The 24,933-nt window shown below is 37.1% G+C and overlaps 1 protein-coding gene across 1 annotated transcript in view; it reads left to right on the plus strand.

Annotated features, from left to right (window-relative positions):
• LOC127637815 (rho guanine nucleotide exchange factor 39-like) overlaps nucleotides 1–24,933 on the plus strand; it is a 71,934-nt gene that overhangs the window by 24,259 nt on the left and 22,742 nt on the right. The window contains exons 4-6 of the mRNA XM_052119103.1: nucleotides 4,910–5,030; nucleotides 9,275–9,393; nucleotides 20,519–20,589. Of these exons, the coding sequence (XP_051975063.1) occupies nucleotides 4,910–5,030; nucleotides 9,275–9,393; nucleotides 20,519–20,589 (311 nt within the window). The remainder of the gene's footprint in view (nucleotides 1–4,909; nucleotides 5,031–9,274; nucleotides 9,394–20,518; nucleotides 20,590–24,933) is intronic.

The following is a 24,933-nucleotide window of genomic DNA, read 5'->3' on the forward strand; positions in this document are numbered from 1 at the left end:
TTGTTGAAGCTAATATTGGTTGTCATGCTTCTATGAATCAAACATTACTCGTGTGTTAACCAATTACGATTTATCTTCGTTGTCGGGGAAAGTTACAGTGACGTTCTTGTAATTTGCTATATTGCACATTTTCATGTTTAATAAAGTATATTTTATACCCAATCAAATTTAATCCTCGTTTTATGTTTTTAGTTTACTGTTATTGTGTGCATTGTATAGATATACTAATGTAATATTACGGTTCACTTGCATTATCAAATGAGGCTGTACAATATAGCCTAATATAAAATAAAGTCTTCGATTTAACTCATCAACCATATTACGAGTTTCACCTCTTATATTGATTAGTGTAGTACAATAAAAAAATGAATAGTAGATAAAGCACTTGAAAACTATGTAAATGCGCTTTGAGTGTAATGTCAGAAAAGTGTAAAATCCATTCATTCAAAATATGTATATAGGTGGTTTTTTTTATAAGTAATATTTAAAGGTTTAATTGTATAGCATAATATCAAAATGAAAGTAGCATGTTATGAATATCTCAAAAGTCATGATCACACAGAGGTGATGTCCAGGTAAGCTCAAATCATGAGTTTCATCTGCCAGAAGAGCAGTGACGAAACACAACTGATGCAAAGTGTTCTTCGGCAAATTGCTTGCAATTATTAGTTTCAATCACTGATGTTGCTAGAGATCATAAAGTTACATAGTGCAGCATTATTTAGGGCTTAATAATTAAAAAAAAGAGCACAGTCTAACACTATGTTGTATCCAGGTGTAATGCAATAAACTAATGAGCGCTGAAAGCGAACTCTTTGTATCAGAGTATAGAATAGAATATTTTTTTATAATCAGCCACAATCATGACAGTTTCTATAATTGCAACTGTGCACTTTGTATTATAGACATATTATAAGCCATTCTTGATTGATACATTAATTAGTGCTAAATAAATGAGTGTACAATCTTACACGTGTCCCAACCAGACAAGATATAATGAAATCTTATTGGTCCAAATTCCCGCTGTGTTTGTGTTATGTCATGCAACAGTTTTGCATTCAGTGTGAACTGATAAATAGTTTGTTGTTGCATTGTGCCTGGTTGAAGCAATTGCAAAATCCTGATGACAATAAAATCCGGTCTTAAAACAGTTTTCATTAAAAACCCTCAAAACGGAACTTCATGACCGCAACCACAATGGCGATGTTTAAATGCAATGAATCCTTTTTTTTTTTAATTAATTTTTTTATCCCCACTTCTCCCCAATTTGGCATGCCCAATTCCCACTACTTCCTGGTCCTCGTGGTGGTACGGTTACTCTCCTCAATCCGTGTGGTGGAGGACACAGTGTCAGTTGCCTCCGGTTCGTGGTTCACTGTGTATGACACCTCGGAGACTCGCAGCATGTGGAGGCTCAAGCTCTTCTCCGCTATCCACACACAACTGCGCCCCATTGAGAGCAAGAACCACAAGGAGGTTACCCCATGTGACTCTATCCTCCCTAGCAACCGGGCCAATTTGGTTGCTTAGGAGACCTGGCTGGAGTCACTCAACACACCCTTGATTCGAACTCGTGACTCCAGGGGTGGTAGTCAGCATCAATATTCGCTGAGTTACCCAGACCCCCCCAAATGCAATAATTCTTAGGAAATATTAAAAGTTTGTAAGCTATGTTTTCGTTTAAAAGACCAAGTTGCAATTAGTTTCAAGTTTATTCTTTGTACCTCGTTGATACTCTTGGGTTGGCGAACACTTAAATACATTCTGGATTCATTATATGCTGCTGAACAAAACAAACAAAACCTGAATATATTGACACACTGGTGCCATTTGTCAGAATTAAAGCTGTTTATTTGATGAGGGGATAAGGCAATAGTGCGAACAACCCAATTATCCCAAAATACACTGTAATACACAGTGATCACCAACTTGAAAGGGCTGTCACTTTATTAAGTAGCTCGAAATCAAAAACCTATTTGAGAGATAAATACTCTGAACGAGTGTGTCTAGGGGGTTTCTTAATGACAGTAAATGTGGTGTGAAAATAGATCAAATACAATGCAATATGAAGGCAGAGGCTCCCTGTCATTATTAAGGGGAGGGGTGAATCTCTGTTCACACCAAATGCTGCTTTTGGGTTCTACAACGTCCTGTTATTTCATTTAAAGATTTCTGTTTTTACGTGTGTTTGTGTCTCTGCTAACTATTCAGCTGCAATATTTGGTATTCCTCACTTCTCTCTTCCCACAAATGAAGCCAAACAGGCCTCTATTGTTTGGTTGAATCTGTGCCCAGGCCAAATGTAACAACTGTTAGGAATTAATGTAGATTAACGTGACTCCGTATGAATGCTTATGCTATCTTTGTTATCTTCCTGATGGCCAGAGAATTTAATTGCCCTAAATAAAAATATAAAAAATGTACCTCATAATTTCATATTTATCATAATAGCCTCTGGCTGTGAGAAGGAAAAAGGAAGCACTGTTTTTCCCGCCCTTTGCCCTCGTTAGAACTCTCGGCTGCACTGGCATCTCCTGATTATGAACAGAAGCTACCTTGGCTTGCAACTTCATTAAAATCTATTTAAATCAACTTCAACCACAAAATGCTCCTCCTTTCAGCATGTAAAAACGTTAAGTCTCAGGGAACATCATTAGACAGAGAGTGTGTGCGTGTATCTGTACCTATATTTCTGTTTGGTCTACCTCACCTAGTTTGGATAATAAGCTCCCTCACAAGTGTCAACACCCTCACCCTTGAATTATACCCATGTCACCCTAATGTGCCTGACAGCCAGAGCACCATCTCTTCCATTCCTCTTGAACACCTTGTTTTGTTCCTGGTTTCGCAATGAGTGCGTTCCCACTACAAAGCGTCACACGCTTGCCCTTGGGCGCTAGCCCCAGCACCCTTGTCTCAAATAAGTATGTCACCCACAGGGAGGGGCCCTTGGATGACACCACACGCATCTGACTAAAAACACTTCCATTCGCAAATACATCTACCTCTGAACTAACCCCCCTCATTATTTGTGACATGACAAATACCTTGCTTTCCAAAACAGTACAAGGTTTATCGTTGTGTTTTGATTGGAATAGCAAAACTACAGGGTAGGATATTGACCAGATTTGCTGCTACTAACACATTTAAGGGTTGGTTAAATCAATGAACTCTGATTAAATTAAAACATAAATTATTTGATCTATATTGAGCTTATTTGACATCGATGTAAATTGTGAAATGTTTATATTATATGGGTTAAAATACTTATTCCTATACCACTTTAATGTGGTGAGACTTGTAAGCCATTCAAGGGTTATTCCTCCCAAAAAAAAAAAAATGTGAACACTGGCTCTGTTTCACTTTTAAAACAATCTGGTTGTTTCAACTTACCTACAAGCCAGATACAGCAACATTAGTAACAAACCAATGGTGGTAGTTTGGGACTAGACTATCTGTTTGACCAACCAGTGGTAAATTTGGAAAGAGTTCAGAAAACCTGTTTGAAATCTGTCATTGTATTTTCAAATCTGCTGACGATCGCCAGAAATAACACCCTTATGCCCAGTCTACACTGAATGTGGGCGATGCTTCGCTTCAAAAGCAATAGAACCCCATTGTTATCAATGATGCTGTCTACACTGGAAGCATAAATGGGTGTCCTGTTCCATTTTACTACTGCCAACAACACAAATAAATTGTTTATAATGTTCATGTTGATGTGTCCAGTGTAGACAGTCATAAGTCGTGGCATGTTGTGTAGCATCAACGGACATGTCCGGTGTAGACAGGGTGTTAGGGGCTGTTCACACCGAACATATTCTTTGCGTCTGTCTCTGCTATTTTTAACAATTTTCTATATAAACGTGCTAGATGGACATAGTTGATATTTGCCACAATGTCTATTTAACCCTTAAATGCATGGGAATATTCCAAACACTCTTACATGGTCAGGTAGAGACTTGACATTTATATGTATCACAAATGGATCTACAAATTGCCCAGATAGTGTCAAATTTTAAAAATATTTTCAAGACAATTCGAAAATAATAGAATAAAATAGATTTTGATATATTTCGATGTTTTATTCATCATATATCTAAGAGAAAATGCAACAAGTCAGGACAAATCTAGAACAGGATTCATTACATTTACATTTATTCATTTGGCAGACACTTTTATCCAAAGCGACTTACAAAAGAGGAAAGCATAAGTGAATCATCTTAAGGAGACAGTGGCACAAAAGTGCCATATTACAAAGTTTCACTAGCATCAGAATAGTATTCAAAACATATATAAGTGCAAATTCTTTTTCTTTTTTTTTTTTTTTGTGACTAGTTAAGTGCTCTTGGAAAATATGTATTTTAAGTCATTTTTTGAAGACAGAGAGTGAGTCTGCTTCACGGATGGAGTTGGGAAGGTCATTCCACCAGTGTGGTATGATTGAGCTGAAAGTCCGAGAAAGTGTTTTGGTGCCTCTGTGTTGGTACAAGGCGACGTTCCTTAGCCGACAACAGGCTTCTAGTGGGCGTGTAGCTCTGCATTACTTTCACACTGAACTTTCCTGAGATGCAACTGGCTCCCAAAAACACATTGAGCTACACGTAACACAAGATACACATAACCTACACCTAAGTTCCACATGCGTACATTTTTCAGGCACTTATTCTAAATAGACTAAAGAGTCAAAATGTATGAGGTCGCATGTCAATACTGTATGCTTTTAATAGTTAAAATAGCTTTCAAAAATGTGTCTTGAGACACCTTCATTTTGTTCCATTCATTGCATTGTGTCTAGCTATTTTTGAAGCAAGAACACGTTCTGTCTGAACGACCCTTTATCCTTTTAACTTCAGCTGCATTTTACACAAACTGTGGATCTAATATGAGATGTATTTTCTTGAAACAGGACACTACTTGCCCATCTAGAAGAGGAGAGGTTTGGTGTCGGGTTTGAGGAGTTCTGCACTCACCTCCAGATGTACAATACTTATGTTGACAACATGCTGACGGCTAAAAAAGTTCTTATGGTAGGTTCAACATGTAGGGATAAAAGACTGTACTGGGTACTGGGTTTGACAACCGTGATAGCCTTGAATAAAGTCTGTAACAACATTGGCAGTGAGTACTGGAACTATCAAAGATGGTGACTCCCATGACAAAAGACAGTCTACATGCTGGGATTTAAGATACTTAATGTTATCCAACTACCGAAAATCAAATTGTACTTGTCTTACACCTACATTGTCTTAGTTTACTTACCCATTTTTTACTTGGCAATGTACTTGTTGATATGACCGTCAAGTAGTCCACTGCGGGTTCTGATCTTACAGCACATATTAACCAAACTCGCTCTCAAAATTGGGTTTTAGAATGCGGTTGTCACATAACTGATGTAATTGTTTTAACAGAACCATATTTGGTGCTTCACACAGGATTGACAATCATATTCTGCTGTGTAAACATAGTCATACATTAGTAATTATTAGTGCTGTCAGTCGATTCAAATTTTTCATTGCGATTAATTGCGTAATATTTTTTATAGTTAATTACGATTAATCACAGATTTTAAGTGTTGACATTTGACACTATTTGTACTACTTTTCTTGTCCAAATTCATATTATTTTATTTTAGGAAACAAAACATGTAGCAATATAATGCTTTATTAACATTTTCCAAACAAAGCCCACAATATTGGTAGAAATGCACTAAAATATCACCAATTCATGTAACATTAAACATAAACGGTTCTCCCCACATAGGTTGCATATTCATTGCAATGAGCATTAAATCTCTTAAACTCAAATCCTCCACAATATTAATCTGCCGGTAGACTGCGGCTATACACTTTTCTACAGCAATCATGAAGCTGCGTTCATGATTCGTGTCAGAAATTTAACACCAGTGTCCAGCAAGCTTTGAAATCATCATGAAAAGCGATTGCAAACGAAGACATCTCATTCTGCATTTTGGTGATAGTTTAGGTTTGGTGTGCTTCTGTGATCATTAAAATATGCCGTACAAAAAACAAGTGGGAAACAAGTATTTTTTAGCCTATCACAAGTCCCATCTGGGCTTGTTTTGTACATCAAATAGTGCTATGAGCTCCTTTGTCCATCATGTGAGTGAGGCACTGTCAGAGATTCTTGTACTTGCTGAGATATCCTCCGTGGCTGTATCATAGGAGACAGTCAGCTAGCGTTTTACGACCGCCCATAGAGTGGCTATTGGACCGCCGCATTATGCTGTTTTATGCTAAGCTTGTAGGCTCTTCTTGGTAGAAGGGCTCTGGGACTGTCTCTTTGTGGCATGTGCTTCAGCATAATGACTCCAGGCAGACACATCACAAAGGTTCCACCGTTCACACCAGTGTTTATGCTGTATTAACAGTAAATACGTTAATCGCAATTAAGCAAAATGAACGCGTAATTTTTTTTAAATTAATCTCATGTGTTAACGCATTAATTATGACAGCTCTTGTAATTAAACATAACATGTTGTTATTTTTCACTGATTCTGTGTTTATTTTACTCTTGTTCTTTAAATGTTCTTTGATCGTTTTGTACTTCCTGCATTAGTTACTAAATTTAATGGGTTTTATTATTGACTTTTTGAAGTGAGTTGCCTTTGAATAAAAATCTGGATAGAGGTCATCTCTTTTCACAAGAGCTGGTGGTTATGTCTGTCAATATGAAATCATGAATATGTATTCATTATAGATCTGTGGTAATGTGTGGGATTGACAGTATGTCATGCTCCAGTTCTAATTAGTCTAAACTCATTAAGTCATTGTACAGCTCCTCTTCTATGGCACTTCTTTTTCATTGTACCATGTTGTTTTCCTCAACCTTGTGGGAAATAAAGAGTAGGCACAATGTCGGGTCAGTAACTCAAAGATCACCATTCAAAATGATTGACGTGTGTGGAACGTAAACAAAAAAAAATATATATATATATATATATATATATATATATATATATATATATATATATATATATATATATATATATATATATATATATATATATATAAAAAAAAATTGTCACCTACCTGATTAAGGCTTATGGATGACACTCTGTGCAAACAGATCTTTCCCAGGCAAAGCCCATCGGTACCATTAGGTCCAACACTACCTTCTCATTACGCCTGACTTAAGTGGGCAGCCTCCTTCAGTTGGCTGAAAAAAAAAGTCCATTGGGGGATCTTTCTCTTTGCTAATTATCTCCTCCCTCAGCAAGGCACCTGCACACCTGTGTACGGATGACTGATTCCTTGTTAGGCCAAACCAGTTAGCAGTTAACAAATCATTGCACCGCTAAGCTAGTTCTAACTTCTGCTTACGGTGCTTCTGCCAACTTAGGGGGGAATTTTAGTCTGATTTTCAAACTGGAGATGTTTCACTATGCAAGTAATGGTGTTTTAAACCAAATATGTATTAGTGGAAAGGTAATTTAGAGTGTTAGCCTCACACCAAAGCTCCTCCATGTGGTGTCTAGCCACAGAGCCACGGAAGTGCTAACATGTGCTCTTATTTATCTGGGGGAAGCCTGGAGCCTTACTGATATTAATGTCTTAATTAAGAGGAGGAATGCGTCTGCGGCAAATTGACTGATTCCCATTGATTGGAGACTGAGTTGTTTAAGTTAGCATTGATTCTCCCGCCAGGCCTACATGGATCAAGAGAACACGAGGTAGCATTTTCGCCATGGTACGTGACTCAAACACGCTGATCTGTCCATCTAGATGCTCAAAGTGACCCCTCCATCCTGAGTGCATTTTACAGTATTTTTACAAGAGAGTGCCTGTCATCTTTTTCTTAGATCTTTTTACATAATATCCCTGCTATCATTATTTTAAGTTATCGGACAGAATTTGTTTTAAAGACGATTACTGATGATTTCTGTGTCCAATAACTAATATGGGGAAATGATAACGTTATAATTATTATTATTATTTTTAATGGTTGTAATAATTATTTTTAATAACTATATTCCTAAAATACTAAATGTTATTGTTAATTATTAATAATAATGTTATTATTATTACTTCCATTATATTTATTCAGTTTTTTGCAATCTAAATCATTGCTCATTTAGTTTTATCTGTCTCACTGTTAAGATTAAAATGCTATACATTTCTCTTGTGATATTGTATAGCTGTTATGAAAACTATATGGTAACAGATTCATTAAGTAACTATACCTTTTGAATACTGTTGTTTCCTTTAGAACTCATGGTAGTGTAATTGCTTTGTTTTGTGTTATTCTTAAGAGATCCCCTAAATGGCAGCGCTGATTGGTAGACCTGATATAAAAGAACTGATAACCAATTAAGTTGAGATTGGTTAATATTGGTAAATATACATGTTTTTTGGTCAAAACTGATTATTGGTCTATCCCTATTTTATGATTATTTAAAATTTAAATGGAACTCTAAAGATATCTAAAGTCTCGTTCCCCATCTCACAATTAAAAATGGCAGTATTTTTGTATTGTATTTCTAAAACACCATTATTACTTTGCCTGCACTGAATAAAGGATTCCTCTCACAGCATGTCCAGCATGCTGTGATTTAATGTGATTGTGTTTCTCAGAGGGAGACCTCAGCTGCCTCCACCATAAATGTTAGCTGAGCAGGTGTTTTACATGGTGTGCGCCGTTTGAAGATGAAGGATTGTTTTGTGTACTTGATGTGTCTATTATTTACTTGGCACACAACAAAGTCCAGACCCACACTTTTCTTTGGGAAGCACAATTCGAAACAAATTTTACATTTATGAATTCAAAAAGTGTTATTTGCCCTGCTAATGACACTGTCTATCATTAGCCTTATGTGTTACGCATAAATGTTTATTTAAAAACAGAAGCAAGTTTACTTGTAATGATAAATAGATATGTTTTGCCATGCATGAATCAGATTCTCAAGCAAGACTGAATGCGCATTCAATACAGTTCACACCAGCCTATTAATATAATAATACATTTCAAAGTTTAACCACGCCCCCTAAATGCTGCATTAAAACAAAAGGAAAACCATGGTTTGTCACATTACATGTTGGTCAGATGGTCTCTTCCTGTCTAAGAGAGTGGTTGTTGGCCAGAAAAAGCAACAATGGGGACAAGACTTTATGCTAATAGTCAGAAGTCTGGCTATTAAATCGTTAGCAGAATATAATCTCTAGCATTATTATATTCACTCTACTCATACATTAAGATCTGATCCTGGCAGCCAAACTTTTGAGTTGATTCACAGTTATGGCTCTTCTTTTTTCAGGTTCAAGTAAAGAAGAACAAAGCCTTCAGACGGTTTAAGAAGCTCCAGGAGTCAAGGCCTGAGTTCCATCAGCAGAAACTCGAGGACCTGCTTCCACTCCCCCTTCTGCGCATCCAGCAGTAAGTATTTAATATTTCTTGTTAATCTAGATTTTTTCCGCTCAGTTTACTAACATTAGTAAATTATTTAGGGATCATGAATTAACCATGAATCATATTTAAGTATTAGCCAAGAGTAATAAGTGCTATAAAGTTGTAGTTAACTAATGTTAACAAATACAACATTGTTAAATGTTACCATTTTTCATTTATAGTTTTGATATTTTAAGCAGAGTGAGGCACGTGGTGAGTTGTGCATGGATGCCGCGGAGAATAGCGTGGGCCTCCACACGTGCTACATCTCCACGGTAAAGCGCACAACAAGCCATGTGATAAGATGTGTGGATTGGCGGTCTCAGACGCGGAGGCAACTGAGATTCGTCCACCGCCACCCGGATTGAGGCGAGTCACTACGCCACCATAAGGACTTAGAGAGCATTGGGCATTACAAGTTGAAAACGTTTTGCATGCTGACAGAGTGCTGCATTTTAGTTGGTACTCCCGGTAGGTTGCATGCTTAAATTATTCCCAGTTAAAGTAAAACCACTGCAGCCTTGCACATACAGGCAGACAATTTTAGTCTTTGTATTGTCTCACTTTTTTTTTTGCTTGTCCCCCTAAGAGTGTTAAGTTAATCAAAAACTGTCCAACATTTAAAAACATTTCTCAAGACGCCTGAATTCTGTTCCATTTAATTGCACTCCGTTTAGCCGTTTTTGAACGCCAACCTTAAACGCCACTTAGAAATGCATCCGATCTGAGTCAGTTGAACTCTAACCCATTTTAATTATACAGTGCTTCCTTAAGACTGAATATTTGTTCAGACTAGTAGATTTTCAATGTTTTGCACATACCTACACAATATTGTTTAATGGACTCCTGAAGCACTTATATTGGAATTGACTTTCATTTTAATCTCATTAAATGTCAGAGTTCCTCAGCCATTGAATTTCCAAGCAAATTAAATGTATTGGTCAACAGACGTGTTTTGTGTATTTAAGCCATCTGCTATCCCGGAGTGAATATGGACAGCATCAACAAGATGACAGAATTGAGATGCTGCCATTTCTTGATGGGAATGTAAAGAATTTTGGTTATGCATCAGTATCTTCTGAAACAGGCCAGTCTACTTTGAAAATATTTTGCTTGGCTGTCAAAATCACTCTATGATATTACATTTTGCAGATCTTACATTGTGTATTTTCTTTTAAGCAGAGTTTTGGGAATCAGTTTATAGCAGATAACAGAAAGCTGTCGCCACCGGGTTATGATTTTCATGCTTTAATTCTCCATCCATATTTCGTTGCTTTGGAGTCGTCGTTGCGCTCCACATATCGAGGCTCTCAAAGACAGACGTAATTATTGTTTGATGTTGTGCTCATGCCTGCCTTCAGAATGTCCAGAAACTGTCAAAATCCCTTTTGTTTAGCATATGATTTTGTTGACTGTAATTTCATGCGGTTGTAGTCTCAGCCATTAATTAGTGTAACAGGGTGTGAAATGAACTAGAACATGCTTAAGAGCCAGCGTAAATTACATGCCAGTCCTTTATCAAGCTGCTCAATCCATCTTAATTAGGCTTTAATGTCACTCCTACATATTAAGTGTAGTTTCCAGCATGAAAAATGACTAACAAAATGAAATTTCTTCTTTGGAGATTATTATCCCTTTATATTTATAAGAACGTTCTTCTGTTTCTGTTATGTGAAATGGAATTGTCCTCCATGGTTTTTACCTACTGTGGTTCATGTAGGGGTTGACCGATATGTGTTTTTCCAATGGCTTATGCAGATTCCGATATCTATAGAACGGGGTGGCCAATGACCGATATAATGCTGATATACTGGATACATAAAACAGATTAAAGATGGCAAACAAGATTTTTCTTCCAACAAAAGAAATTACGTTACCAGAGTTGTGAGTGTGCATTGAATGTGATAAGAGAGAAATTCTGAATAAAACTAAATAATAGAAAGACACTTCTTTTCTTGTTGTCTTTGCTGGCTATACACAAAAACGTAAAGCATGACCAGTATAGTCCTATTTATGAATAAATGACTCCTGAGCCGATTATTTTAATCGTTTTATTAATAATTTTAAATAAGACTCATGAACTCGTGAGTTATCAGTTTGAATCAGGCTAATGAACTTTACAGATTCCTCTTCAAAAACTGAATTTTCAAAATTGTCAGATTAATCAGCCTGTCAAATATATCGTTCTATCATTAGTTCCATCATATGCAAAACGTCAAACGTCATTTACAGATGCCAGCCCTTAGAATGGCGGGTGACATTTTCTTGCTGTTTTGTCATACACTAAACAAAATACTGCAGTATTTTGTGCAAATACCGCCTTGGAGTGTTGTGCCGCACCCTGATGTTCTGTACCCAGTTATCACTGAGATATCCTCTAATTTCCTTTGGAAGTTCTGAGCAATGACGTCTCAATCAGCGTGTTTTGAAGACACCCTTGATCTGATCTCGTCCTCTCAGGCCCTGATCGCGATGTTTCCCATTGCACCACATTGATTCTACCTCTCCGCTCTTGGAAAGCAAGGATGCACAGGGATTGCATAATTGTATGATGATCTAAAGTGGCACAGCAGAAGAGCTCCATATTCTGAGAGTGCAGATGCAGATAATCAGGAGTACCGCCTCTAAATGGGGACACAGGAGGAAATTGTTGTCACTTATCCAGCTGGAGGATGATGGGTGGCAACGGTGGGTGTGTGTGGATCATGGTGGCTACTTAAGAAGTGGAGGAAGACTGCTAGGAGAAAGGATAAATTCATTCCTATTATTAAAAGCTTTTACTCTAACTGCCGAGAAAAGATCTGTCTCTTTGGCCCAGTTTACACCTAGTATTTACATCTGTCTCAGGTGATACGATCACAACTGGTCAGGAGAGACAGATCACCATTTATCGCATGATATTTACGTTCATCTCCTGTAACCACTTGTGATTTGTATTTTGTCGAGGGGAGGGTTTCTGATATCACGACAACATGTATTACTACAGTACTTTCTACGTCGCTGCATGTTAATAAGTGTAAAAAGGAAAAGGGGCCGAAAATTTTAGAAGGATTTAGCTGCAGGCAGAGCCCTAAAAATGGAAGGGAGCTCCAACCACCAGCAAAGATATAGTGAGCCCTTAACCTTTTCCCTAACCCTAACTATGATTGGCAGTGATGCCCCTTTTGGAGTTTGCGCAACCCCCTTTTGGAGTAACCCTGCCCTCTTTTAGACATTATGCCCCCATTTGGAGATCACCAGCCTGCAGCTATACCTACTTGGAAAATGTAGTATGCCAATGTTGCTTTCAAATATGCTTGAATTTTAATCTCGCCACAAATTTAACATTTCGATTGGATTGTTCATTGTTATTTTGGCCTGTATTAAATTAAACTGAAGGTGGAAGTTCTGTATTTTTCACTTTATATTCACTGTATTTACACTTTATTTCATACTGACGCCCTCAAAATGAATATTACGCGTTCCAATCCATCAAAATGTTGACGCTTCCCTGCAGAGTTTAGGTGATGTGTTCATGTGCGTTTTTTAACTACCTCTGAATGTGTGTGATCAGATCATAACGCATTTATACCCCATTTACGCTTGTATTTACCGCTGTCCACTTGGGATCGGATCACCCAAAATAGATGTCAGTACCAGGTGCAAACAGGGTCTTTCTCGTTTTGTCCCTGTATCAATCTCCTTTCCATCCTCCTCTCCTTCCATGTAGACTTCCTGGTCAAGACATTGATTGGGTCTAGCATTAGTTCTTGGTGTTTTAAGCCCTACAGATATAAAACAGGCATGACTTTTTTCTTTAAATTTGTTGAGATCCATAATGTATTTGTACGTCTTCAACATTGACATCGCAAAGTACCATATAAGAGGTTAATCTTTCGTTTTGTGGCAAACTCTCAGCTCGGAGCGGGTCATAAGGTCACGGCCATTTCGCTTTTACATGCAGATAGCGTCAAAATGCAGAGGAGGACTTGTGTTAATGGAGCCGAGCCATTATGTAGCCGATAGTGTCAGGGCTGTTATATATAGGCCTGTGCTTACACAGCAGATGGGTTCAATTCAGTCTGTGCTTCAAACACAACATAATGAGAGGTAGTTCAGGAGGTTTTTACTCTGTTTGTGTTTGTTTGCAAAGGTGTTGATTTGAACTCATTTAAAAGCAGCTTTGTAGCAGTGTCCTCCTAATCATGGTTTCTTTACAATCAAGATGACGCTTTTAGATGGAAGTTGATTGGTCACATCCTCCATATCTATGGTTCAGTCTTAAGATAAGACCTCGAACAAACTCTCCTCTCCTTTTGATCTCTCAATGAGTGATGTGAAAGCACACTTGTTTTGATGCAGCCAAAGTCTTGAAGGACTAGCACTATAGGAATCTTCAGTCTTTTAAAAAAGCTTTTTATTTAATATACTTACTTTCAGAACTGGTATTGATCCCCTAAATATAGCATTACCCTCATCTCATCGTCCTTGATATGCTGACCCCAGGAAGTGATTGCCTTCCAAAATGCTCAGATCTTGAGTAGAATATTTTTTTTGGTGAAAATTATTTGAGGTTATCAGACAGCCTACTGTATGTCTTGGTTTTTGTTATTTAGGTTCTGGTGCTTGGGAACAGTCAAAGTACGGAAAAAGTTGTTGTAGCCCTCATTCGCCCGAACTCTTTTTGAAGTGCCTATCGTAGACACTGCTGTGCTGTTATATACATACATTTAGGCTTGTTATTTCATTAAAGACAATGGTTTGCAGCCTAATGAGGAAGATTTCAAGATCACATGTCAATTTGGTGGAAACAAAATTCTATATTGAGTCCAATTAGCAGTTTCAGTATTCAGAAATTATTACATTATGCTTTGGATGCAGTTAAGATGGCATGTTTTAGGTAATTATTTAAAAAATACAAGTTTAGTGATTGATTGATTGAGGGTTTTTAAAGTGTACCCTGTGATGTTTCTCTCATTAAAATGTTTAACACATGAAGAAATGAATTGTACTTTAAAATTGTGTATACTTGCACGAGATGAAGATTTCAGTGACATAATAAAGCTGTTTTATTTTACATTGAGTACATGTTAAGATCACTTGACCAGCTGAATACTATTTGCTCAGTTATCCCACTATAATCAGAAACTTTAGCTTTACAGAAACGGTAATTCTTCGTAGATGACTAGGAATGGTGCATTTCTGCAATGGCATTGGTAAATGTAAACCTTTGTTTTTTTCACAAAGCTGCATCTACGCCTCTAGTTGTTGGTGTGAAGTCCAAGACAGCACCCATATCGGTTTCTTATAAGTGAGCGGTGGGGGAGAGGGAAATGGACAACCCGAAGTGGAGCTGAAGCATACTGATTATAGAATGATTTGAGCATGGAGGGGACATTGTTACCACTCACATACACTGGCTTCAAAGCCGATGTGCAATGCTGATATGTCTGCAGCTATTAAGAAGTACTAATTATGCAACAACTAGCACCATGGTCAATAACCCATGAAGGATTTTGACAGTTGCTTTTGTCTCTTAATTAGGAATTTGAAAGCTTAATGCTCTTATTTAAAAAAGAATTTAGATTTTTCCTACCTCTCTTTTCCAGCACAGACGTGTGTAACTATGAGGTGACCCAAAATATCTACTGCTGTGGGGGGTTGATTTGAAAATGTGAAACTTGTTTCATCTGCATATTACAAAGGAATTAGCGAGGCAAGGCGTCCGTGGCGGTAACTAGGCCAGTGATGCTTTCTTGTAGTGTACGGCTCTTCATTAGAATATCTGTTATAAATACGGTTCAGATTACGTTATTGTCTCGTTATCTTCTCTTTGCTTTGGCGCTAATGAGTGGGACAGGGCAGCTAAATGAGCAAGTTGCGTTTACATTATTTGGAATGTGCTTTCATAATGCTCATTAGGCTGTTCTCTTTTTTTGTTACTTTGCCACTTTAATTAGATTTCTTTCCCCCACTACGCCCCTAATAAGGGCATTCGTGGCTGATAATGCCTGTAATGTATTTGTTACTACAAGATGAGACAAGAAGAATAAGAAGTGAGATTATTTCTCTTTTTAAGTGCCTTTTAATAGAAGGCGGCTTAATTGGGGCTTGTTTGGTTTCCTTTTCCCTTTCATTTCTAATGTGTAATATGGTACTGCTCTAGTTTCCCCTGTTTTCAGAAAGCCTGTTTAGTTAGCTTTCAGTTAGACTGTTTGTAGGCCTTTTTGTGTGTGTGCTTTGGCTTTGTAACAAGTTGTACAAGACAACTTAGTCTAAAAAAAGAGCAAAGTTTTGCGAATGATTCCCGATATGTACCTTTTGTTTTTGACTTTTTAATAGGCTTTTTAACATATGGGTGAAAACGTGTCTGGGTAATATTTTAGTCCAAAATCAAAAGATAATTATATTTTGCTTCTAGTAAATGAAGCTTTAGGACTCTAATTAGTGTGAAGCAAAATAATTTTATAGTTAAATTTGTATTTATTGAAGATGATAGGATTTGAGTTGAAGTTTTTAAAGTCTTCATATTATTGTCATTTTCAATATGAATATCCATGAGAATAATGAGAATAACCATTGAGAATAATAGGAATTACGAATTAACGCTACAGTAAAATGTATTGAAGTGTTTAGGGAGGGAAATGTGGCTAATAGTCATGAAAATTATGTTGCAATGAAAATAACTTCCCTAACAATAGGCTTTTTTTTCTAATGCAAAATATGATTTATTTTTTTATCCCATTTGATTTTGGGGTAACATGTGACCTGGACATGTTGAGATTCACCAAAATAGGAACGTCGAGAGAGACTGGAAGTTGTGGGACAGAGGGGAAAATTAGACCAAGATTTTATCATGAGCACTTCTATACACGTTACAATATGGCTCTGACTCGACTTGTGATTTTCTTATACAACTATCATCTCTCTTTCAATCTCACTTCTGCACATGAGAGGACTTTGAGCTGTGGCATTTCACCACCATGGCACCCACATGTCTGTTTTACTGACCTTAGACTGCAAACGGTTGGATTCAAGTCTTGACCTGATGAAGGGAGCAGTGCAGAGTGACACTTACAGACAGAAATCAATGGCAGTTGTCAATGAAGTCCAAGGTCATTGTGCCCCTCTGAACAAATAGATTAAGGGAGTGTCCATTTGGCAGAAATACTTTTCTAATGGTGATGGGATTTTGACATCCCCTCAGCCATGATGAACCACATACTTGCAACCAGAAACCCATTAGCTAATGTAGTTTTACGAATTACATTCATTGTAAAGGATTTAGATAATTTTTAGTCCTAGATCTTTACTGTATGTTATTTCCACAGTCGTGGAAAACCTTGAAAAATCAGGGAACTTTAAAGTTGTGATTTCCAGACCTGGAAATTCATTGAAATTAATATGATATTAAAAAGTAAAATGGAAATATAATCCATTTAAATTTTTCTTCTTAAGCTCAGATTTGACTGAAACCGTTAATTAAATCACCTCTTATGTCAGAGAGAGAGAGAGAGAGAGAGAGAGAGAGAGAGAGACCAAAAGGAGTCAGATTTTGAAAGCCACATGTCAGATATTTGCTTTGCTCCTCTCCTTAGCCTTGTAGTCTCAACCTCTTCAAATCTCCCATCAGATGTGGAGTTTAATGGATGTGTTCCTCTACCCCCCTCCGTGGTTGTGACGGGTGACATGGGCGTCTTGGTGGCTGCTACCATTTTTTACATAATTTCGACATGGCAGGGGCGACGGAGCGTGGATAATGATGGACCTGAGTAACAAGGGCCCTCCCTGCAAGGAGGGCCCACAGAAAGGCTACACTGGTATTCCATTATTTTGTCATATGTTATATACATACAGTAATGTATGTAACATGCAATTGTTTGGAATAAAACATGGCAAGAGTCTGTTTTCCACCTGAAAAAAATGTCCCCTATAATCTGCCTTGTCATCTCCCATGTTAGCGACCCAACCCTCATCAAAATCGAAATGGTCTGGTCCAAACTGAGTATACATCATGATGTACATTGCTTCAGTCCATTGACGTATCTACAGAAATGTATCAAAATTTGGACATTCAAAAGAAAAAGGATCGAAGAAAGAGCAGGAGGTAGCAGACAATCTTTTCGTTTTTTACAGAAGAAAAGTGAGTCATACATCTCAACGTAGCTACTTTGTGAATATTAGTTTGATATCAATGGAAACATGGTACAAAATTAACAACTTTTTCCTTGCACATGGCACATGCAAGGAAAAAAAAAGCTTTTGGCAAGAAAATAAAAGGGAAATATTCACCAGGTGGTAGGGATCATTATTAGCAACTGCATCATTACATGTGTTTTATTAAACCGTGAACAACAATCAGATGCTTGCTTAATAACATGACATGCACAATTCAAATCAAACTTTCAACATCTGCCGCTCCTCACGGATCTTCTGTATAAACATATTTTACTTCAGTGCAAAATCTACCTTCAGATGTACTTCCATGATGCCTAAATGTTATTTTCTCCAGAACTCCATAGGATACATGAAATTTTCCTCACATTAAGCCACTAAAAGAATATGTGAGGAACAAAATCATCTGAAGTTGCACTCAGATGCCATTATCTGTTTAAAGAGACAGTACCTATTTAGCATGTGTTCTGAGTATTGATGTAGTAATAAAATGATAAATGATGTCTTAAAGACATTTATTGATGGAATATGAGTTTGACCATTTTTCAAAAGCTAAAATGTGACAAAATATAAAATTTAATCTGGAAATCTGTAACACTACCAGCCCTAACTTTAGGTTAATTTTGGGCCCTGTGCAGATATCGTTAGCAAGTTAAGACTTTCTAAAATTGCCTGAGAGCAGAAATGTCTCAGGATGGACTGAACAAATTGACACACTTCTCATTTCAGAAATGTTATGGTGACTTTGCCAACAAGAAAACCTATAAATATATACATGTATAATTTATTTTGTTTGTAGGCCCTTGTTTTTTGGTTTGTTTTGTAATGTATTGCTTTTATCAAATAATATTTGGGTTTGAAAATTAGGAGTTGTGTATTACTTATGAATTAGCACTGTTAAAAATCCATCTAAAATGTTTATACTGGATATTATTCCCATCACTAACCCAAATTGTTAAGGGAGCCCTAAAATAGTTCTGTACCGAGGCCCAAAATTTAGTGCTACGCCCCTGGCCACTGGGGAAAAGACTGCGGCTGCACCGATCTTCACTTTGCACTCCTCCAATTATAAAGGGGCCCCTGCAACGGCGCTTAGCAGGGCTCTCAGGGAACAGGAATATTCAAGCTTAACTTTTTTGCCTGCAGGGTTTGGTAGGCTGAGTCACCAAAGAAAGACACCACTGTGGAGTTGAGAGGACGTTTAAGACACTAAATTTGTCCCAGTTTATCTGACAATATCTAAAATGGTGGATGTGAAGTAAAATTTAGTACCAGAAATGTTGAGGTTTTGTCTAAAACATTGTTTTAAAATTCAACATGTTATCAATATTGACACTATTTACTTAATGCATGCTCTTGGTCTTGTTGTGAACTATTCCTCATTTCACTTTAGTCCAAATAATAATTATATATATATATATATATATATATATATATATATATATATAATAATTTTTTTTATTAAATTTTTTTTTTTTTGGAGTATCAGTTTTGCATTGTGGGGTGTTCCAGTTACAATACAAGTAAAATGGGTTTACGAACAGGGTTTCACGATAGCAGACATTTTTCTTTAACACCGTTGACATCGACAAGAATTAATACATTCTATTGTATTTAGTTGAATGTATATTCGACTGCTAAATTAATTGCATGTGTACGCCTGTGTAATATTCTCCCTCCACATTTTTCGAGTTTCTCAAATCAAAGTATAGAAAACTTTAGAGAGTCTTATTCCCAATTGTGACGATATCACAGAGTCTTACTTTTCTGAGAGCTTTCTCATTTGAAAGAGTCCTTTGATGTCTGTAGTTGCTGGAGTTCTGCTTAAGTGAACTGTAATCTCAGGCATTAAGACTCTATCTTTATCTCCATCCCTGAAACAGAAAAATGAATTACTACCAAATTTTCATCCCCTCTCATTTTGGCCCTCACCTCATGAAAGCGGTCATATCTTTAATGGGGTCCTTGATTTGCCCAGCAATTTATAACCTTTTATCGTGGAAAGGGGGCGGTGCCACAATAATCGATATTTATTTATTTTCTGAACAACGGTCCGTCTGCAGTGGGCAGAGGTAAACGTGAAATTTGACCATGTCAAATCTATGCTCTTGTTTGTGTAAATTGAATGGGCAGAAATATACAATGGGGTTTCCAAAGTCTGAGATCACATTGAAATTCTGGGATTCAAAATCAATTTAAACATGGAATAAGCCAAGTTCTACAAATAACATGTGAAGGAAATAAATGTTTTGATGTGAAATGAACGAGATATATTAAAGGTTCTGAATTATTTCTAGGTCCCTAATCAAAGAAGCATATATGTGACTGACCATGTAAACTCCTTTGTACCAAAGGTCTGATTTCCCTGCTTCCACTAAAACACACAAGATGCTCTTTGGAACATTCTCAAATCATGCTGGAATAACATGGATCATAAGGTTTGGCAAAAACTTGTGGTGCCCATGCCAGCTCGAGTGGTGGAGGGGCCGGGGTGTTTTTCACTTTTTTTTTTCTTCTTCTCTCTCTTCCTATCTGCTATTCTGATAACATAATTTCTGATAAATAAAAAAACTATTAATTTAGAAAAATGCTAAATGGAAGCATTTCCACAAGTGGACTTTTGAACCCTACTGTATTGGCTTTCGCATCCCTTTTTTTAAATCCTCCTTTTTCTCTCATCTTTTTCCTGCTGTATAAATGGCACATAATCAGTTCCACCACATTGTAGGAGAAAGCAGAAAGACTGCACATTAGTGTAAATTTGTACGCTGAATTTCAAAAAGCAAAACTGCATTTTATTTTAGTTTTTCATTAAAAGTATCAGCATATGGTGACAGCGCATGTCCAAACTCCTTACCCTGACATGCCGAGATCTGTTTTCTCTTGTTTTTCAAAGGTGTATTTATAGAAATGTTGCAATAAGCCTTTGCCGTGTTTTGTTTATTTGTTGCTTTTTTAGGTACAATCATCTCTTGAGGGACTTGACAGGGAACACCAGTCCAGACAACCCGGAGTTTCAGCAGCTTTCAAGTAAGAGGCTCTGCCGTCTCGCAACTTGACAAACACTCTCTTATCCTGTTAGCGCTCTGTGACAAAAATGTTGATTGGTTTAGCCTGTCTAAATATTTTTTTATTATTATCCGTTTATTGTCAGGATCTGTATCAAGTTGCGGAATCTCATTCACCCTAAGTCAAATTTGCTTTCCACTCTAGTTTATCAGTTACAGAGCAACCTAAAAAGAGATCACTCTGTTTTGTTTGTGATGATGAGGTGCTTTTCGAACAAGATACCTTGGCCTGTTGAAGAAGGTTCAAATGCTGACATTGTTTCATATGGTGCTAAAACAAACCCGTTTCTTAAATGAACATTTTTAAGCTGGAAGTCAAAAAGACAGCCTCCCTTGTCTTTGTATGAGTGAACAAGTTTGGGCTGTTGTTGTAGCGTTAAATCATCATTATTGTTGCTGGATGGCTGTGCTCGCCGAGGATGAAAGTATGGCAAAAGCTTAACGCAAGTCTAAATACTCTATGTGGATTTTGACTTAATTAATAGGGACCAGATCTAAGGATATGAGCCATACAAAATATAAATAAATAAAATCTCCGGCATCAACAGAAGCCCCGATAATGACTCATTTCTATCGTCAAATAAACAGCAAATCTGACTTAAGATCCAGTGTACACAAGGAATTATTTATGTGTATCAATTAAAATCTCATTGGTTGCTTGCTGCTTTTGCTTACAAATTAAAACGGCCCCTGATTCTAAGATGAAGGTACATATCCAGATTTGCCCCTCCATTGCCTTTTCCTCTTCTCATTAGAGACGCTTTTTAAACTCCTTAGTTTTATAGAGATCGAGAGAAAAAAACTTTTCTCATTCGTCATAGGCATATTGTAAAGGGAATTATTTAAAAACAACCCCAGACAAATCATATTGTATCTGATTAGGCAAACTAGCAGTGAAAATCACCAGAGGCTTTGTTGTTGTTTTCTAGTTTCCTTTTTTGTGTTGTTGTTTGTTTCTTTTTTTTTTTTTTTTCTCCTGTCCTCTTTCTTTCTATCTCCTCACCACATGTACTCTCACACGCTGTGCTTCACGTGAAACAGCATGGTTTTAATTGTAGTAATTGCCATGCTTTGCAGAGTTTGTCAGTCATGGATTAAAGCATGTTTTTCTGGATGCTTGCTGCTTCAAACCTCGTGGACAAGAAGGGCTGAGCGATATAGCTTATTGAATACTCACTAGATATTTGCAAATATTTTGTTGACTATATAAAATTAAGCAACACTGTTATCACAATATCACAATTATTTTAATCCTCTTATTTCACTGTTAAATTTCCTCAAAAGTGTGTGACTAGACTAGTTTTGCGATCTTTCCTTGCTTTCGCGACTCGCATATATATACATTTACATTTAAATTTATGCATTTGGCAGATGCTTTTACCCAAAGTGACTTACAGAGCCCTTATTACAGGGACAATTCCCCCGGAGCAACCTGGATTTAAGTGTCTTGCTCAAGGACACAATTGTGGGGATCGAACCAGCGACCTTCTGCTTAACAGTTATGTGCTTTAGCCCACTACGCCGCCACCACTTGCATGTATGTTAGTGTTTAGACAGAGATGTTTTAATAGTTTAATTAATTATAATTAAACTGTTCAAACTGTTAGTTTCAACGAATTAACCGCTTCGATTCAGCATTATCACTCAATCTTCATTTCAATCTCTGACATTATGTATGAAAACATTATGAACTTAATAATGGCCTTAAATATATTGTTCATTATTATTTTATGATACTGAATGCATTAACTATCGTTAACTAATATAACCTTATTGTAAAGTGTGACCCAATATTTTATTAAAAATGTAAATGTTTTTTTTTACATGTATTGTTATCTGCAGTGATATCAAAGAAAATTATTAACATGTTAATTTAGTGAAAAACATGACATATGTATGTGTGTTATTAGGAACACCTGTTCAATTTCTCATTAATGCAATTATCTAATCAACCAATCACATGGCAGTTGCTTCAATGCATTTAGGGGTGTGGTCCTGGTCAAGACAATCTCCTGAACTCCAAACTGAATGTCAGAATGGGAAAGAAAGGTGATTTAAGCCATTTTGAGCATGGCATGGTTGTTGGTGCCAGATGGGCCGGTCTGAGTATTTCACAATCTGCTCAGTTACTGGGATTTTCACGCACAACGATTTCTAGGGTTTATAAAGAATGGTGTGAAAAGGGAAAAACATCCAGTATGCGGCAGTCCTGTGGGCAAAAATGCCTTGTTGATGCTAGAGGTCAGAGGAGAATGGGCCGACTGATTCAAGCTGATAGAAGAGCAACTTTGCCTGAAATAACCACTCGTTACAACCGAGGTATGCAGCAAAGCATTTGTGAAGCCACAACACGCACAACCTTGAGGCGGATGGGCTACAACAGCAGAAAACCCCACCGGGTACCACTCATCTCCACTACAAATAGGAAAAAGAGGCTACAATTTGCAAGAGCTCACCAAAATTGGACAGTTGAAGACTGGAAAAATGTTGCCTGGTCTGATGAGTCTCGATTTCTGTTGAGACATTCAGATGGTAGAGTCAGAATTTGGCGTAAACAGAATGAGAACATGGATCCATCATGCCTTGTTACCACTGTGCAGGCTGGTGGTGGTGGTGTAATGGTGTGGGGGATGTTTTCTTGGCACACTTTAGGCCCCTTAGTGCCAATTGGGCATCGTTTAAATGCCACGGCCTACCTGAGCATTGTTTCTGACCATGTCCATCCCTTTATGGCCACCATGTACCATCCTCTGATGGCTACTTCCAGCAGGATAATGCACCATGTCACAAAGCTCGAATCATTTCAAATTGGTTTCTTGAACATGACAATGAGTTCACTGTACTAAAATGGCCCCCACAGTCACCAGATCTCAACCCAATAGAGCATCTTTGGGATGTGGTGGAACAGGAGCTTCGTGCCCTGGATGTGCATCCCACAAATCTCCATCAACTGCAAGATGCTATCCTATCAATATGGGCCAACATTTCTAAAGAATGCTTTCAGCACCTTGTTGAATCAATGCCACGTAGAATTAAGGCAGTTCTGAAGGCGAAAGGGGTCAAACACAGTATTAGTATGGTGTTCCTAATAATCCTTTAGGTGAGTGTGTGTATATATATATATATATATATATATATATATATATATATATATATATATATATTTTTTTTTTTTAGCTCTATCGCCAAACCCTACATCTCCAAAACTGTCCCCCCCTCCTACACTGTCAAAGGTTAATTAAAAAAAGTTAACACTCAAGAACTCCTCACATCAAGTTCTGTTTAAACATGATGGCTAAAATGAAAAAGACAGAAAGTGTTCAAAGAATATGGAATGAGATTGTATTAATAATGTATCAGCCATGGCTCTGTTGAAACACAATTATAAAGAGGGTTTTCTTAAAAGGCACGGACTGAAAGATGTACAGACTGCGGCCCAGTCATCTCTAAACAGACACTTTGTTTGCTTTTGCTTGTAATTGTTCTAAAGATAAGCGACTCAATTAGGCAGTGATTATATCGTACTATGAGGCAAACTTCCCGAGCACTGTGTTCATTGTATGAATTGTTAGAGTCAACAAGACCAAAGCTGGGTTTAAAATTAGTATCCATCTGCTTGTTTGTTCCTTTTTTCTCGTTAATGAGTTGACGTCTACGTTAGTTAATGAATTCTGGGCACGGTAATTGTCAAAATGTTTTCTCCTAAATTTCTGTTGCAAGCTACAAAAGTAGGATCTTAAACTCTGAAAAGGAGTTCACTCTATTTAGATTACATTTTGGTGTTTTTATATTTTGAGTAACCTAAGGAACCACAGGAACCTGTTCTGTTCAGATTCCTTGTTTATCAGGCACACAAAAAAAACTGAAAATGTTCCAGATTAAGTAGGTAGACAATGTAATTAAAACTGCAATCACTGTATTTATTGTTCATTTTTCAACTACATTTCATATATGTATTATTTACTTAACCAATAATCTATGATACATTGGCCTTGTGCTTTTGATAGCACAACATTAGCACCTCATCCTGTGGCAAGGTCTGAACACATATTTCACCCAATCCTTGATGTTTGCATGTGTTAATGCTCCCTCAACACCTTACTCCAGGGGGTTGATGGCAGAATCAAATATTGTGTGGAGGCCAAAAACAAACTTGTTATTACCATATGCAATAATACAGTCTGCATAATACATGAGCGCCTATGGGCGTGCGCCTATTAGTGTGTCATGCTGTTGTATTACTCCTTGGACACTAATATTAAATTCAAAAGTGCATAAATCGGGTACACTTTATATTAGTTCATGT

Source organism: Xyrauchen texanus, chromosome 45 (assembly GCF_025860055.1).
Source record: "Xyrauchen texanus isolate HMW12.3.18 chromosome 45, RBS_HiC_50CHRs, whole genome shotgun sequence".
NCBI classification, from domain to species: domain Eukaryota; kingdom Metazoa; phylum Chordata; class Actinopteri; order Cypriniformes; family Catostomidae; genus Xyrauchen; species Xyrauchen texanus.